Source organism: Medicago sativa, chromosome 2, assembly GCF_051527215.1.
Source record: "Medicago sativa cultivar Bolivia chromosome 2, Bolivia_mono, whole genome shotgun sequence".
Taxonomy (NCBI): domain Eukaryota; kingdom Viridiplantae; phylum Streptophyta; class Magnoliopsida; order Fabales; family Fabaceae; genus Medicago; species Medicago sativa.
The window spans coordinates 76,703,203-76,720,550 of record NC_140750.1 but is presented as its reverse complement, the minus strand read 5'-3'; the positions used below and the strand labels follow the sequence as shown (position 1 = coordinate 76,720,550).

Here is a 17,348-nt window from a genome sequence, read left to right as displayed (position 1 = left end):
TTATTTTGTTTTTTAGTAAAAGATAGAGAAACTTCGTTTTGACACGATTACTATAAGACAGCGCTTGATACGGTGTTACAGTATGCAAGTCAATTTCCTATCCTACAATTTGGTAGGGCATATAGAACAGCTCGACTATTCATGCTTTCTCACACACACCACCTGGAACAACAATTTTCTTGTTCATATGTTTTGGCTCTTTCATATTCATATAAATTCACATATGATTTGGACGGGAAGATGAATGAGCCTATAGATCCAACAACCATTACCAAACGTATTTCTTAGACCAATTTATTTGTCTATAGTACTCCTCTTAGATTAATATGAAACTAGGAGTTTTTCGTACCTAGTAAAAATTGCATGATCTAATTTTTGTATAAATCAACATATTTTCTTCACGCAATTATAAAGACTAGAGTCTATCAAAACAACTGTGATTTATTTAATGGATTGATCTCTTTCAACATATGTTTTTGCTTATGTTCGGTTAAGGATCGAACACTTGACTAAGTTATGTTTTAATTTTTCAGATACTATATTGAATCAAACTGTTTCTGTCAAAAATGAAAATAAGTCTTGACTCTCTATATATTTCTTTTTAACAAAACTCTATTTTTTTTATTGAGGAATGTTATTTGAACAACCCTTTGTTGGGACAACTTGTTGGACAAGCAAAATATATAAAGAAATATAGGTATTAATACAATAACCAAAACAATATAAAAAGAAAGTAAAAATATAATATGAGTATGAAAGATAAAATTGTCATAAAAATTGTCAAAAATGTTTGTTCAAATATCATTTCTCCTTTTTATTAAATCAACATTAGAAATTAATATCGGAAGATGCACTTAAAAGTATACATCTAATATTATATCAATACAAATTGGTTGATTGATAGGAAGTTGACTTATATTCTATAATAGCGTGCATTCAACTTCCATTATTGACATAAAAATCTCCTTGAAGTTTGAATGGTGTATGAGTTTTGGAGTATGCTTTGACATTGATAAACACCCACAAATCAATAAACCTAATTTTTTTTTATTAAAAAAATGGGTAGTGTTAACTTGTGCCCTTAGGGCACATGTTAAGAAATCTAAAAGAAGAAATATTCTATAAAAGTTTGTGCATTTAATTAATTAAAAAGTTAAAGTTTAAATTAAATACACACATTTCAATAAATTATTTCTCTGTTTGAATCATTAACTTGTGCCTTGAGGGCACAAGTTAACATTTCCTAAAAAAATACATTTAAAGATTGTAATGGCAACGATTACTCCACTAATCAAGGTAAGTGGTTTTATTCTAGAAAGTGGTTTTCTTAGTCTAAATCTAAATTTTAGTAGCATATAAGAAAAGGACAAGAAACAAAAGATAACGCATTACAATTTATTTACAAAATCCTTGCCATAATTAAAAATACAAATAACTCAACTTCATTTTCCTTTTTTGTTTTACTTCTATTCATTCACTCTCCATTTTAATCAACTTCATTTCTCACTTACCTAAACACACTTACCTCACCTATCTCAATCTCAATTTTTATAATCTCTATTTACACCACACACGTTTTCAAGCAAAGCATCAATCAAAAACCATGCACCAACCCTTCTGAGTTTTGACTCTGCTTCCACCGTTTCTCTCTCTTACCACTACTTAAACAAAAAAAATAAAAATAAAAAAACAAAGAATCTATGAATATGTCAAGAGTTTAGGTTGTCATAAAACATCATTGTATGTTCCAGCTTATGCTTAGCTAGATTCTTTCTCAACATCTCCTTCCACTATTTCAATTTCTTTTCAACTAACTCTCTCTCAAAATAACAAAACACAGATCCTTTCAGATTTTTCTTCTGCTCAAGCTATAACACTGTTTAAAGGTGACACTTTCTTCTATTTCTCTTTTCTTTGACTTTTCTGTTTTTATGCTTAACATTTTTTTTTTTTTTTGAAAATACCCTTATTAGTTTCTGTTTTTGTTTGTATTACAGATCTTCCTAGGATTCAGTTTGCTTCAAAAAGACAAGATTTTTAGAAGCAAAACAAAAAACCCATGATGTTGGATTGGAAAAAACATGGTTTGTTTGTCTGTGTTTTGTATATGTTGTTACCCTTGTTATGTTTTTGTGCAACTTTTGTTCCATCGGATAATTACCTTATAGACTGTGGATCAACTACAAGTACTTCAGTTGGTAACCGTAATTTCAGTTCAGATAGTTTCCATAAGAAGTTACTTTCAACTCAGCAAGAGATTCTTGCTAGTACTAGCTCAAAATCTGTTTCTGATGCTGGTGATGAATCACCTCTTTATCAAACTGCAAGAATCTTTACTGGATCTTCAAAGTACACTTTTCCAATTAACCAAAAGGGTAGACACTGGATCCGGTTTTATTTCTTTCCATTTATTTATGATAGATACAATTTGAATGCTGCAAAATTCTCTGTTGCAACACAGACTTTTGTTCTTCTTAGTGGATTTACTGCTCAGAAGAGTCCTGTTATGAAGGAGTATTCTATCAATGTTACAACAGATACTCTTGTGATTACTTTTAAACCTTCTGATGATTCTGTTGCATTTGTGAATGCAATTGAAGTTGTTTCTGTTCCGGATGAACTCATTGCTGATGAGGCTCCTACCTTGAGTCCGGTATCAACGTTTTCTGGATTGGGGTTTCAGGCTTTGGAGACTGTTTGGAGGGTTAACATGGGTGGTCCAGTTGTTACCTCTGGACAGGACCCTCTTTATAGAACTTGGATTTCGGATCAAAAGTATCTTCTACAATCGAGCCTTGCCACTGATGTTTCAAATCTTGTTGGTGTTGATTTTGAGGATGGAGGGCCAACAGAGAACATTGCCCCGCGTAGTGTTTACGGTACTGCCGCGGAGATGAACACGAACCAGAGCGGTGATGCTAATCTTAATTTCAATGTGACATGGCAGTTTGACACGGAGCCAGGATTTCAATACCTTGTTCGAACTCACTTTTGTGATATAGTCAGTAAAGGTCTCAATCAACTTTATTTCAATGTTTACATTGACTCGTTGACGGCTGCTAAGGATCTTGATCTTGCTTCTAAAAGTAGTAATGTTTTGTCCGTTCCATATTATCAGGATTCTATTACGCCTTTAGCTGACGGCAATAAACTTCGTGTAAGTATTGGCCCTTCCACTTTGAATAAGGACAACCCTAATGCTATTTTGAATGGGCTGGAGATCTTGAAAATGAACAATTCTATAGGCAGTCTAAGTGCAGATGCAGCATCTGGTGCTGGGGGTGCTACTTCTGGTTCGAGTTCTAGCAAGGTTGGTGTGATAGCTGGTGTGAGTGTTGGGGTAGTGAGTGCATTGGTCTTGGCCGGAGTTTTTTGTGTACTGTGCAGGAAAAAGAAGAGGTTGGCAAGACAAAGGCAGTCGAAGACATGGATTCCTTTATCCGTGAATGATGCAACATCCCATACAATGGGAAGTAAATATTCCAATGGCACAACAATAAGTGCTGCTTCGAACTTCGAGTACCGCGTCCCTTTTGCGGAAGTTCAGGAGGGTACAAATAATTTTGATGAGAGTTGGGTTATTGGGGTTGGTGGTTTTGGGAAAGTATACAAGGGAGAGTTAAGGGATGGTAGAAAAGTGGCGGTGAAGAGGGGGAATCCGCGGTCCCAGCAAGGGATTGCTGAATTTAGAACTGAAATTGAAATGTTGTCTCAGTTTCGTCATCGCCATTTGGTGTCCTTGATTGGTTATTGTGATGAAAATAATGAAATGATCCTGATATATGAATACATGGAGAAGGGAACACTCAAGGGTCATCTGTATGGTTTGGGACTCCCGAGCTTAAGTTGGAAGGAGAGACTTGATATATGCATTGGATCTGCCAGAGGACTTCATTACCTTCACACTGGCTATGCTAAAGCGGTTATTCATCGTGACGTGAAGTCTGCAAATATCTTACTTGATGAGAACCTAATGGCTAAAGTTGCTGATTTTGGATTGTCAAAAACCGGTCCCGAGCTCGATCAAACGCACGTGAGCACAGCTGTCAAGGGGAGTTTTGGGTACCTTGATCCAGAGTATTTCAGGAGGCAACAACTGACAGAAAAATCAGACGTATATTCCTTTGGGGTAGTTCTGTTTGAAGTTCTTTGTGCAAGGCCAGTTATAGATCCATCTCTTCCTAGGGAAATGGTGAACTTGGCAGAATGGGCAATGAAATATCAGAAAAAAGGACAGCTGGAGCAAATCATCGATACATCTCTTCAAGGGAAAATCAAACCAGATTCTCTTAGGAAGTTCGCTGAAACTGCTGAGAAATGTTTGGCTGATTATGGTGTTGACAGGCCTTCAATGGGAGATGTCTTGTGGAATTTGGAATATGCGCTTCAACTTCAAGAGGCCGTGGTTCAAGGTGATCCTGAAGAAAACAGTACAAATATGATCGGTGAACTATCTCCACAAGTCAACAATTTCAACCAGGATGCAAATGTTTCTTCTTCTGCCTCTGCCGTGCCATTCGAAGCTTCAACCGTCGATGATCTATCTGGTGTTTCTATGAGTAGGGTATTCTCACAGTTGGTGAAGTCTGAGGGTAGATGAAGTCCTCTTTTCTAAATTATGTATTGCAGTATTCTTTTTTTTTTTTTTTTTGCTTTTGTTGTTTTTCTTCAAATCAGTAGCTCTCTGCCACCTATGTAGCACCGACACTTCACATTGAAGGCGTGTCTGCTGTCCGACATTGACACACAACACTGACCACTTACACGGGTGTTTACATTCATTTATTCCACCTTTTCAAATTATTATCAGTGTCGACGTGTCAGTGTCCGTGTCAGTGCTTCAGCTTCATAGTTTGTCACCACATAGAAGATTGAGACATTTCATAGATCTGTAAAGAAAGATGGAGTTATTGAAACATGCTTAATTGGTAATCAGTGGTTTGCACTGGTCTATCTTAAAAATTGAGTGCAAGTTGTGCAACTATTTAGATCTACCTTATCAATCAGAGAGATATCTGAATCTAAAATTTGGCAAAGTTCTCCCTCTAAACTGCCTATAAGAATTCAGTCGCATGTTTTTGTATTTTTCTTTCATATGAAAGATCAAGGCCTTCTGTACTTTCATTTTGTTATCATGTATGTTAATACAAGTTGAACCATGGTTTATTTGATTTTCATTCATTTACTTCCTTTTTGTTCTTTCAATTTATTTTTATATATTTGCAATTAATACAAGTTGTGTGGTTTATTTTTGTATGTACTTTTAGTCAATAGAGAAAGTTCTCTTTTTTTTTTTTGAATAATGGTTCATTCAAGTTAATCAAACAATAGTATAAGCTATATCAGCTGTGCAAGAGTAACAAAAGGTAACAAACTTTGTAACTAACAAGTAACAACAAATTAAACTACTTTACCTAACAAGCAACAACTGTTTTCCCTTGATATAGAAAAATGAGAGATTCTTATAATGAAGATGGATAACCATTCCCAATTCTAATGAAGTCATGATAAAACATTAAAACTTGTCATGGAACTTGAACATGTGATACATCAAAGTATCAAGGAAACTTCTATTATTAGCAACTGATAGGGATATAATTGTCACACAAGTAATATACTCTTAAAACACAAATTAAATGAATTTGAACGCTTAACATAAATGATACCTTACCCCCTAGCCATCAATCATCAGTAACAGTATAAAATGGAAAAGAAAAAAAAATAATTGAGGATCCTTACTGTTGGCTATATTTTCTTGGCAAATTCACTTTTAGACTATTTTGCTGTGTAGTGCTGTATATTTGGTACCCATCCCTATCATGGAAAGAAGTGCTAGTCTTTTCTATTTTTGGAGTCAGTTTTGGTAATAAGAAATTCCATGACTAGATTGAAGTGAATAAAATGCTACAAACCATATATATCCTATTCCACTATCTTCTACATTCCTTTCTCACCTAACATGTAACAACACAATACACCATTTTCCTTCTTATTCATTCATTTTCTGCCGGCTTGTACAACGGAAACTCCAAAGCCTACTATAGTCTTAATAGCTTGCACACGTTAAATTAAATGATCAGTTAAATATTTCAATCTCTATTTTTTTATCAAAGTCAAAATTTCATAAAATATTATAGAGATGTAAACATGCCATCTTTAGATAAAAAAAACATATTTAACCCTACTTAATTTTTATAGAGATGTTCCCAAAGTTTCTCACTTATTAGTTGTGAATTTTCCCTATAAATCACATAGTGCATTCCACACACCAAAGAGTTTCATTGAGTTGTCGGAAACTCTTTCTCTCTTCTCCCTTTCTTGACTTGTGTTGACGAGTCTTTCCTCTCTTCTCCCTCCTTCGACTTGTTTAACAAGTCATTCTCCTTTTTCTACTCCTTTCTGTCCCTACGGAATTAAGAGTGTTCTTAAGACCATAGTCCCTTTTCGGTTTAATGTCCCTTCGGAATTAAGAATGGTCTTAAGTTCATAGTCCCTTCGGTAATATATGTCCCTTCGGAATAAAGAGTACTTTTAAGATCATAGTCCCTATTTGAAATAATAATGTCCCGTCGGAATCAAGAATGATCTTAACGGTATATAAATATTATAACAATATTTTTCTATTTGAGGAGAAATAGTGGTAACACCATATTTGAGTGGTCATAGTACCATATTGATAGTTTGGAGAACTTAAGGGTTAGAATGGTGGAAACACAATATTTGAGTGGTCTTAGCACCATAATAGAATGGTAATAATACCATATTAAAGTGGTTTCAGTATTAAAGAGTGGTCTTAGTACCATATTTGAAGGTGTAATTCTCGAACGGTTTTCTACAGTGCAGTAGTTAACCGCACAGTTGTAGTTGGACTTGTTTTATCCTGGAGGCGGCGTGGTTGATAGTCTACCTTGCACAACTTTGGGTAGTGCCACGAAACGTCTTAAAGAGAGCGACCTGGTGGTGACTCAACCTAGTAACAACTTCGGTAGATAATAGAATTTGGAAATCCAAATACAATAGTTTGGAAATCCAAAAAACAACAAGAAAAGATAAAATAAAGATAAATTGTTTTCATATAAGCTATAAGTGATTTTCATGAGTTATCTTGGAGAGTTTATAGAAATAAGTTGAAAAACAACCGATGGACATGTAATAAGTTGTTTCTATAAGTTCTCTGAAACAATTTCACAAGTTTTTATGCAAGCAGATGAGGTCAAATAAGTTAATCCGAATATATCTATTTTTGATTTGTTTGTATTGGTCTTGCAAAGAAGTTACTTGTAGTTCAAGTTCTAGTAAGATTGGTGTGTTAGCTGGTGTGAGTGTCGTGGTAGTGAGTGCGTTGGTCTTGGCCAGAGTTTGATGTGTATTACACAGATTCCTTTATCCGTCAATCAGGGCCGGACCTTGGGGAGTGCAAGAAGCGCTACCGCACCGAGCCTCTAAAAACTACGGGCCTCAAAAAAAATTATAATACCCACCCCCATTGAAAGAATTACAACAATGATTTCTTTTTCGCATAAACCATTCGTTTTCCCTTTTCCTACGACGTAGGAGTGACATTCCAAACGACACCGTTAGGTAAATTTCACCTCTCTTTCACTTAATTTTATTTTGTTTTGTTTCGTGTTAAAAAGTTCTTCTGATTCTGATTTTTTAATGAAGCTTAACTACAAAAAAAGAATTGCGTTTTGATTTTACTAGAGCCTATTTTAAAAATAGAACCGAGCCTCCTATTTCATAGGAACGACCCTGCCGTCAATGATGCAGCATCACATACGATGGGAAATAAATACTCCAACGATAAAATATGTGTTGCTTCAAACTTGTAGTATCGTGTTGCTTTTGCAGAAGTTCAAGAAAGTTCAAACAATTTTGATTATCGAGGGAGAATTAAGGGATGGCAGGAAAGTGGCAGTGAAGAGGGTGAATCCGCAGTCACAAGAGGGTATCGCAGAATTTAGAACTGAAATTGAAATGTTGTCTTAGTTCAGTCATCGCCATTTGGTTACTGTGATGATGATAATGAAATGATCCTGATATATGAATACATGGAGAAGGAAACTCTCAAGAGTCATCTATACGGTTCAGGACTCCCGAGCTTAAGTTGGTAGGAGAGGCTTGAGATATGCATTGGATCTGCTAGAGGACTTCATTACCTTCACACCGGCAATGCTAAAGCGGTTATTCACCACGACGTGAAGTCTGCAAATATGTTACTTGACGAGAACGTAATGGCTAAAGTTGCTGATTTTGGATTGTCAAAAACCGGTCCCAAGTTCGATCAAACGCATGTGTGCACAGCTGTCAAGGGGAGTTTCGTCAATCCAGAGTATTTCCTGAGGCAACAACTGATAGAAAAGTCTGATGTATATTCCTTTTGTGTAGGCCTGTCATAGATCCATCGCTTCCTAGGGAAATGGTGAACTTATCATCGATACAGCACTCGTAGGGAAAATCAAACTAGACTCGCTTGGCTGTGTATGGTGTTGAAAGACATTCAATGGGAGATGTATTGTGGAATTTGAAGTATGCTCTTCAACTTTCAAGAGGCTGTTGTGCAAGGTGATCCTGAAGATAACATTACAAATATGATCGGGGAGCTCTCTCAACAGGTCAACAATTTCAACCAGGACGCAAATGTTTCTTCGTCTGATTTTGCCGTACCGTTTGAAGCTTTTAAGTGTGGATGATCTTTCTGGTGTTTCTATGAGTAGATGAGGTCCTTTTTTTCTAAATTATGTATTGCAGTGTTCTTTTATTGCTGTTGTTGTTTGTTTGTCTTCAAATTAGTAGCTCTCTCCCCATGTATGTAGCACCGACATTTCACATTGAAGGTGTGTCTAGTGTCCGACATTGACACAACACCGACACAAACACATGCTTGCTTAATTGGTAATCAGAGGTTTGTACTGGTCTATGTTAAAAATTGAGTGCAAGTTGTAAAGGTATTTAGATGTATCTTATATATCATAGAAATACCTGAATCTGAATTTTGGCCCAAGTTCTCCCACTAAACTGCCTTTAAGAATTCCGTCACATGGTTTGCTGTACTTTCATTTTGTTATACTTCCATTTTGATGACGCTGTTAATACAAGTTGGATGGTTTAATTATATCTGTATGTTTGGTTTCACTTTTGCCACCAAAGAACAAATTACAAAACAAACGCAAAACCGAAGTAGCAGAAACTTCTATACTTGCAACTGCTAGAGAAATAATGTCACACCAGTATTATATTCTTAAAACACAAACTAATTGAAGGCTTAACCTAACTTTTCCCACTCCATCATCATCAAAACCAAAGTATTAGAAAAAAATAAAAAGTTGATGAGTGCTTGACATATTCTCTTTTTGGACTATTTTTCTGCATACTGCTCAAAATCTGGTGCCCATCCCTGTCCTCTATCATGGAAAATACTACTTGTTTTTTCTTTTTGTGGAGAGTGGAGACAGTGAGTTTTTGTGATATTGGTGACTTTGTCTCTATCTCTCTCTCATAACCAATCATTTTCTCTCATCAAAATAATTTATTTTAATCATTCATGTATCATTACCTCTCAACAAAAATATATTAAACTCCAAAAGACTACTATAGTCTTATTAATAGCTTAGACTCGTTAAATTAAATATTTCAATGTCAATGTAATAAATAAACCCAGATAGTATCCACTATCACATTCAATGTCTCTTTCCACATTTGACTCCAATATTACGCAAAGTAACACGTATATAGTAGAGTAACTTTCATGACACATACATAAAAACCTTATAAAATCATCTCTGCCCCACTTAGACTAAGTCCCTTCTCAGAATTATATGGCACATAATTATTATTTTCATTGTGTACCATAGAATAGGGTAGAGCTAGTTTTTATTCAAGTCTCATGGATATTAAAGAAGATAACAACTGTAATATTAATATTAATATGCTTAACTAAAAGCAAGCAAACATTTATTTGACTTGAAAAAAAGAGGTTACAAGAAAGAAGATACTATAAGTGTAAATATAGCTTGCACATATTAAAACCAGTAATTGATCAAAGGAGAAGATGTATGATAGCCTATATGTTTGATTTCACTAATTAACTAGAATTAATGCATCCAAACATAAATCGCTTACATTTAACTCACTATTAACTAGAATCAATCATACAAAATTCATTCAAATCCACTTTTGTCACCAATGATCAAAACAGACACAATCAGGATAAAACTTGTCATGGAACTTGAACATGTGATACATCATACAGGTAATAAAGTCGCAGAAACTTCTATGGTTGCAACTGATAAAGAAACAATGTCACACCAGTATTATATATTCTTAGCCGGCTTGTACAACAGAAACTCCAAAGCCTACTATAGTCTTATTAATAGCTTATCACATTCAACGTCTCATTCCACTTTTGACTAACATTACGCAAAGTAACACGTATGTAGTAGAGTAACTTTCATGACACGTACATACAAACCTTATTAAAATCATCTCTGTCCCACTTAGACTAGGTCCCTTCTCAGAATTATATGGCACATAATTATTATTTTCATTGTGTACCATAGAATAGGGTAGAGCTAGTTTTTATTCAAGTCTCATGGATATTAAAGAAGATAACAACTGTAATATTAATATTAATATGCTTAACTAAAAGCAAGCAAACATTTATTTGACTTGAAAAAAAGAGGTTACAAGAAAGAAGATACTATAAGTGTAAATATAGATTGCACATATTAAAACCAGTAATTGATCAAAGGAGAAGATGTATGATAGCCTATATGTTTGATTTCACTAGTTCTACACTTACTATACTCGCGTTCATATGCCAATCGACCATGATTTAATAGAAACTACAAACTATAGCTTTGATCCTTATTCTTATTGGACACTGATCCACCACAAGAACAAACATCCACGCAACATTAGAAATCATGACGAGCCACATGGACCTTATCAGATCGAGAAAGCAACCTATGATAGACTGACGCAGCAGCATGAGTGATATACTTAGCCCTCCATAGAATCTTACGATTACCCTTACTATTACAATATAATATATTGCTAGCACAAATCACACTCTCCTTTACACTGCTGAAATATTTTATGGTCTTCTCGGTAACACTCAATTTCTTCCTGGAGAATTTGTAACTTCTCAGATACACTTGCCTGCAGGAGAGGCTATCAACTTCAACTCTGTCACGATAGTTGTTTGAGATGATAGTCTTCACAAATTCTACTTCTGATTTTGGCCACTTGTAGAGTTGGTCGAATCAGAATACTTTTGTTATTGACACAATTGGATATTGTAGAGTTGGTCGAATCAAAATACTTTTGTTATTGACACAATTGGATATGAAAACAGAGGCCATGGAATTTGTGAAGAATAAACAAAATAGTTGGAGTGTTGTTTGAGAGGCAGTGAGGCTTTTATATAGTCCAAATCTTAGTCATCACAGAGATAATATAGTCTACTTGTGCGTATTAAATTAGTGCAATGGGATGTGACATAATCAGTTTTTTAGTGCAATGGGATGTGACATAATCAGTTATTTAATTAAATCTGATGACATTTTTTTTGGTAACAAATCTGATGACATTTAAAACTAAATATGAATATTTCAAGCTAAGGTGTCCTTTAAAATGGATTATTAGCATTGAGGAGAGTCCTATCTATCTTACAGCATAGATATTAAGATAATGTTAGTTTAAGGAATGGAATTGATTTATCTCACGCAACACTTGGCATGAACTATACGCCTGACTAATAAAATCATTTAACATTTTGAATTTTGCAATGGATGCTTTTCATATGGTTTTCTAGAGTGTTACAAATTTTCTGTGAACTACAAATTTTCAAAGTCAATTTATAGGTTCAAAATCAGAGGTAAAAATCTAACAAGAGCAAAAACAATAGAAAATGAATGAAATGAGAGTTGAAACATAAATATGTCTTCAATGAAACAAGTAGTAGTTACATAACATAATTACCATAAAAAAGTAAACTACCTATCACAGACAACATACACATACCATAATTAATCCCAAATCTTCTCCTAAAAACACACCTCAAATTCCCTCCCCAAGCAACAACAACAAAATCAAAACCCATGGGCCATAGAGTCCTCTCTGGCCTCTGAAGTGCATAAACAACATCCATAGCAGCAGTAACAGTCTTAAGCTTCTTGATTTATTTCAATATTAATTTGCATATTGATAATTGATTTTTATATTTCGACATGTATCTAACATGTAGTAATAAAAAATCAAAAAATTATATATTTAGAGGAACTAAAAATTAATTAGTAGTTAAACTAATGATTCAATGTCCGAGGTAGTCAGATTTATACAAAATTTATTTATATAAATCTACCTCAATACCGTGAATTAATAATACAACTAAGAGACTTAAATGTTTATTCAATAATCACTTGTACTTCTTTATTTATCGCTCCATTTTTTTGTTATCGGGACGTTTGGTTATACACCCAGGATACAAGGTTTTCTCTTGTATAGGAGAAGAAAAACACTAGTGAAGACCAAAGTAAAGAACAACTCTCACGCACTCAGAACTTCACTCCCTCTCCTGCTGATTTTGGAGATTGATGCCTCTTGGTTGGAAGTTTCTTCTTAGTTTGAAGAGAAAAGATCTATTGTCATAGATCTATTGCTTCCTAGGGAAATGGTGAAATTAGCAGAATGGCGATGAAATATCAGAAAAAACGATAGAATCCATCTTGCTTGATACAACCAATGCTGCATTGATAATTTTATTATCTGAGTTTATAAGAATCCATCTTGCTTCAATTTAGAACGTTTTTATGCAACATTTAGCATTTTCCTGTATGAGTTGGTCTATACTTGATTCAAATTTTCAAAGAGAGCGAGTTTGTGAATAATTTTTCACTCAAGTTAGTCAAACAAGGATGATAACATGCTTATATATGGAAGAGTACAAGCTATACCAACTGCTGCAAGAGTAACAGAAAGTAACAAATTATGTAAACTAACAACTGTTTTTCCTGAGTGGTGGTTAAATCATATGTGATCGTGATAAGTATAAACCACCTTCTCATTAAAATGTACTGTCGAATCAACAAACATGATTCATCAATAAGACTGCTAAATTCATTGAACTGAAAATGTATTAGATTTCTAATGATCTAATGAAGTCATGAAAAAACTTGCCATGGAACTTGAATTGAACATGTGATCTATCGTGGCAAATTCTAGTAGGTCTTGCATTGGGCGCCACTTGAAATCCTTGCTAGATTAAGGTTTCACCAATTTACATTGTACTAGTATTTCCACCCGTGCAACGCACGGGCAAAAGTTTTATTGTGGTGTTGATAAAGTTTACTTTGAACATATCACAAAATAAAAAAAATTATACAATTCATAGATAAATCAAATGTTATTGTCTTTATGAAAATAAAGAAAAAAATAGAAAATAATTTAAATATAAATATTATGTTTGGAAATAACACGGACCTAGTGAAAGAATATAATACACAAAACCATAAAATAGATCATAAATAAGTTCCGAAGTATCAACCAAAAAGGCCAAGCCAAGTAACATTAGTCTAACATTGGTTGTCAACACAGTACATGTCACAAATTACTTAGATATATAACCAAATTTTTGAATATATTGAGACATATGTTGATGTCTTCATATTCCTTCTCATCATGAGAGACACTTTTTGACAATGAACCAACATCATCAAGTTTGGCTCCGTTTTCAATAGTAACATATCCCTCAATGGCCAATTCCTACATAGTATTTTGTCAAAACTGGTTAGTCATGTTGCAACAAACTCATCAATTTGAATAGATGGGTCACCAACAAAGAACCAAACAACAAACTATGAAATAGATCTGTCCAATTACAACCTGTTGGGTATTTCAACAGTGAATTTTGTAAATACATCAATAGTCCAAACTACAATCTTGGGTTATTTCAAATATGCAACCTTAGTTGAATCTTAAGAGATCGAAGCAACAAAGTTTCTCAATATTAAGTCTTAGTTGAATCTTAATATGTCCAAAGAAAAGTCTAAATAAATTCAAAAAGTATGCCTAGTTGAATGTTAATAGTTCCATAATACTCTAAAAAAATTGAAAAGAATAGTAAAAACACGTTACCAATCTAACAGATTTGAAGAGTTAAATATACATAAATCTGCATCTTAGTCAAAATGGCTAAAAGAATAAAGATACTAAATAACAAAAACATGTTTCTCAACAATGATAGAAAAAAATAATCTTATAACTTATTTTTGCAAGAATCACTTCTAAGATCAACCTATCTTGCTATATGAATTGAAAAATTATAGTAATGTCTCTTTAAGTTGGACTTTTGTTATTTAAGAGAGCAGCGTGCACAATGTGCATGTGTGTTACAATGATGTTTATTTTCAAATGTGTGTACAATTAAATTCAATCAAAGACTACCCTTTTATAGCAAAATATTCAAACACAAAGATTATCAAAGAAAAAACCAAAAGAAATAGTCATATTTAGATCAAATTTTGAACTTCAACATTATGCAAATATTTAAATTTTTGGCTAAATCGCAATCTCAAGAAAATGGTAAAAAAATTCTAAACTCAGTTGATCAACTTAATGCAAATGCCAAACATTCAAATTAAAACCTTTGAAATAAGGACATGGGATGTGAGATAGTTGACTTTGTTAGGCTTATAAATACTCATGAGTTTCATATGACAATTTCACATAACCAAATTCATATTTGATGGTCTTAATAAGTCAGTTACACATACATGTAAGGTCAAAAGATGGGGATGTAAATTGTTAATTTTTCTAGGCTTATACCTACTCATCAGTTTCACGTGACAATTTCACATACTCATCAGTTTCAAATAGGTTTTAATAAGTCAGCTTCACAGTTGCTAGTAGTCCCAAGAATTTAATAAGTCATTTTCAAATTCATAAGAAATTAAACTTTGATAGATATAGGAAACATTAGACATGACATTGATAGATATAGGAAACATTAGACGTGACAATCAACTTTAGTTAACAATTTTTTATGGATTAGGCCTTGAAGCAAAACATATTATGGATTAGGCCTTGAAGCAAAACATATAATCCCTCATATTCATTATTACTTCTTAAAATCACAAAAAAAAAAAAAACCTTTATTTTCATTACACAGTTTTCTTTGTACATTAAGTTGTACATGTCATGCAACTTAGAATCTACTACTTTAGGAAGCTACAGAAGTGTGACTTTTTTGAAGCCACAAATCGATGAAGACATGGAGTATGTAGTAGGAAAATGTGTAAGTAATCTGAAAAAACAAAGGTACTATTATTATATTAATTAATAAGTTTGGAACAGGATGACCTTATAATATGGTTCACCACATGTTTTCATAAAGAGAAGGTAGTAGTCTAGTCAAACTTTTGAGGTAGATGAACAATAAAACTTGTATGCTATGCTAAAACTAATAGTACAATATGAGAGCAATCAATGTTTGATTTGCTCTTGTACAATTATATTCAATCAAAGGCTAACCTTTTATCGCAAAAAATCCAGACACAAAGATTATCAAAGAAAAAACCAAAAGAAAGAGAAGTGTCATATTTAGATTCAAGTAAAAATTATATGCATAAGAAGTTGCACTTTGAAAGAAAAAATTAACAAAAAATAGTTGTTATTACCGTTTCAAAAGAGACAATATTACATCAAATTATATGCATAAGAAGTTGCACTTATACACAATATGACAGCAAAATATTTCATTAAGAGACATCAAGTAAAGTCGAATCAAATTAAGGTGGCAAACATGTGGACTGTTTTACACATTTAACTTTTTTTAGATTTTCCAAACATCATTTTATGACCCGTCTCTTTGATTTATCATTTTGTTGAGGTAAAAGTGATCTCCTATCTTACAACTCCATACATGTTCTTATATATGTTTTTTTTTTTTTTGCTTATTTTTATGTCTTTCCACTTAGTCTACTGCCATATCATACTCTATTGTATAACAAATAGCTTCAAGAAATAAAAAATAAAAGAATCTGAACCAACCTTGTAAACCAGATATTACTCACTACCCAAAGGCATAACAATGTCTCATGAAATTTAGTGGAAAGGATAGCTTTAGAAGTTCAAATAAGTTGCAGCAATTAATAATCTTTTGAAATTAGTGTCAGAGAAAATTGCAATTAAATTAGATGTATTGAAGCAAAGCATATACAACTATAGAAAGAAAAAAAGATTGCAATTATAATCTTTTTTAATTACAGACAGTTTCTCTTCTTAAACTATCAAAGTAATAAATATGAAGTTACAAATAAACTGAAACAGAAAGTGATGAACCATTTGTGAGCGTTTGAAATTGAAACAATCTTTGGACAACTCAAGGTTCTTTTCTTATTTTTACTCACACTATATTCAACTAATTAAGTTTATTTTTAAAGGCAAGTGCACATGAGTAGAGGTAGACCACAAAAATGGTAGCAAAAGGAAGAAACACAACACTGTAAAGCATACCTTGTGATTCTTTGCTCCAACAATCAGTCAAGCAAATCAAAATCTCCACTATTTTCAATTATCTCATTCACTGAATGATAGAAACCAATCAAAAAAGCAAAATATAGGTTAGTGTGAGTATCAATTGTCAACCACAGGAGGATATAAAGTAAAAACCAATGAAATTGTTCACCTATGAATATATTGTTTCAGAAAGTCAAAACAATGAAAAATCAAATGGATTTAGAATTCTTACCTTCGCAGCCAGTCATTCTCTTTTTCATCAAATCGAATCTTCATAATCGCATTTGGCTTGTGATTAAACATTCAATTTAAATCAAATGGCTTCTTATAAGAGAAGGTAAAAACAACAAATTTAAGAGAAACAAAACCACATAAAAATAGATAAATAGCTACTTACTTTTAGTTGATGATTATGTCATTTTGTTCTCCCAATCTGTTCCTCATCAATCCAATAGAACCATTTCTAATTTTGATCCACCTTTTAACCACCTCAACAAATAAAACACAAACAAAATCATCGGGACCATGTAAAACTAACAATATCATCCATTTTCTTATTGAAACATTTTCGCAAAGAACTGAATAAACAGTTATTTGTACCCAAAGAGTAGAAAATGTTACATTATTTAAATTTAAATTAAATAAACAGTTTTGCATAAATATTGAATGCCAAGCATTTCAAAATGCAACCTCTTTTCTTATGCTCTCTGTAACCGTCACTATCTTCTCCTTGGACAATGGCTGAACAAAAAACACGATGGCGATGATAGCATGTTCGTGAATGTGAAGACAAAATTTTGCTCTAGATCTAACAGTTTCTACAGTTGTTA

General features: G+C 33.2%; 1 protein-coding gene, 1 long non-coding RNA gene and 1 pseudogene across 2 annotated transcripts; 2 read left to right on the top strand and 1 right to left on the bottom strand.

The window, feature by feature from the left end:
* The first annotated feature begins 1,734 nt into the window (after window positions 1–1,734).
* Window positions 1,735–5,185, top strand: LOC146950898 (receptor-like protein kinase HERK 1). Its single transcript, XM_085746844.1, has 2 exons — window positions 1,735–1,886; window positions 1,998–5,185. The coding sequence occupies exon 2, from the start codon at window positions 2,060–2,062 to the stop codon at window positions 4,598–4,600; it is 2,541 nt and encodes an 846-aa protein (XP_085602970.1). The 5' UTR covers window positions 1,735–1,886; window positions 1,998–2,059; the 3' UTR covers window positions 4,601–5,185.
* A 1,956-nt stretch (window positions 5,186–7,141) lies between these two features.
* On the top strand, window positions 7,142–8,721 carry LOC146950897 (receptor-like protein kinase HERK 1 pseudogene; annotated as a pseudogene).
* A 4,775-nt stretch (window positions 8,722–13,496) lies between these two features.
* LOC146950896 (uncharacterized) lies at window positions 13,497–17,122 on the bottom strand. Its single transcript, XR_015027733.1, has 4 exons — window positions 16,916–17,122; window positions 16,751–16,806; window positions 16,516–16,585; window positions 13,497–13,764 (listed from the first exon to the last, which is right to left on the bottom strand). It is a non-coding gene; the product is annotated as an uncharacterized LOC146950896 (long non-coding RNA).
* Between the last annotated feature and the right edge of the window lie 226 nt (window positions 17,123–17,348).

Bases quoted from the DNA above. Each gene is read 5' to 3' on its own strand.
- LOC146950898 (XM_085746844.1), top strand. From the start codon at position 2,060: ATGATGTTGGATTGGAAAAAACATGGTTTGTTTGTCTGTGTTTTGTAT.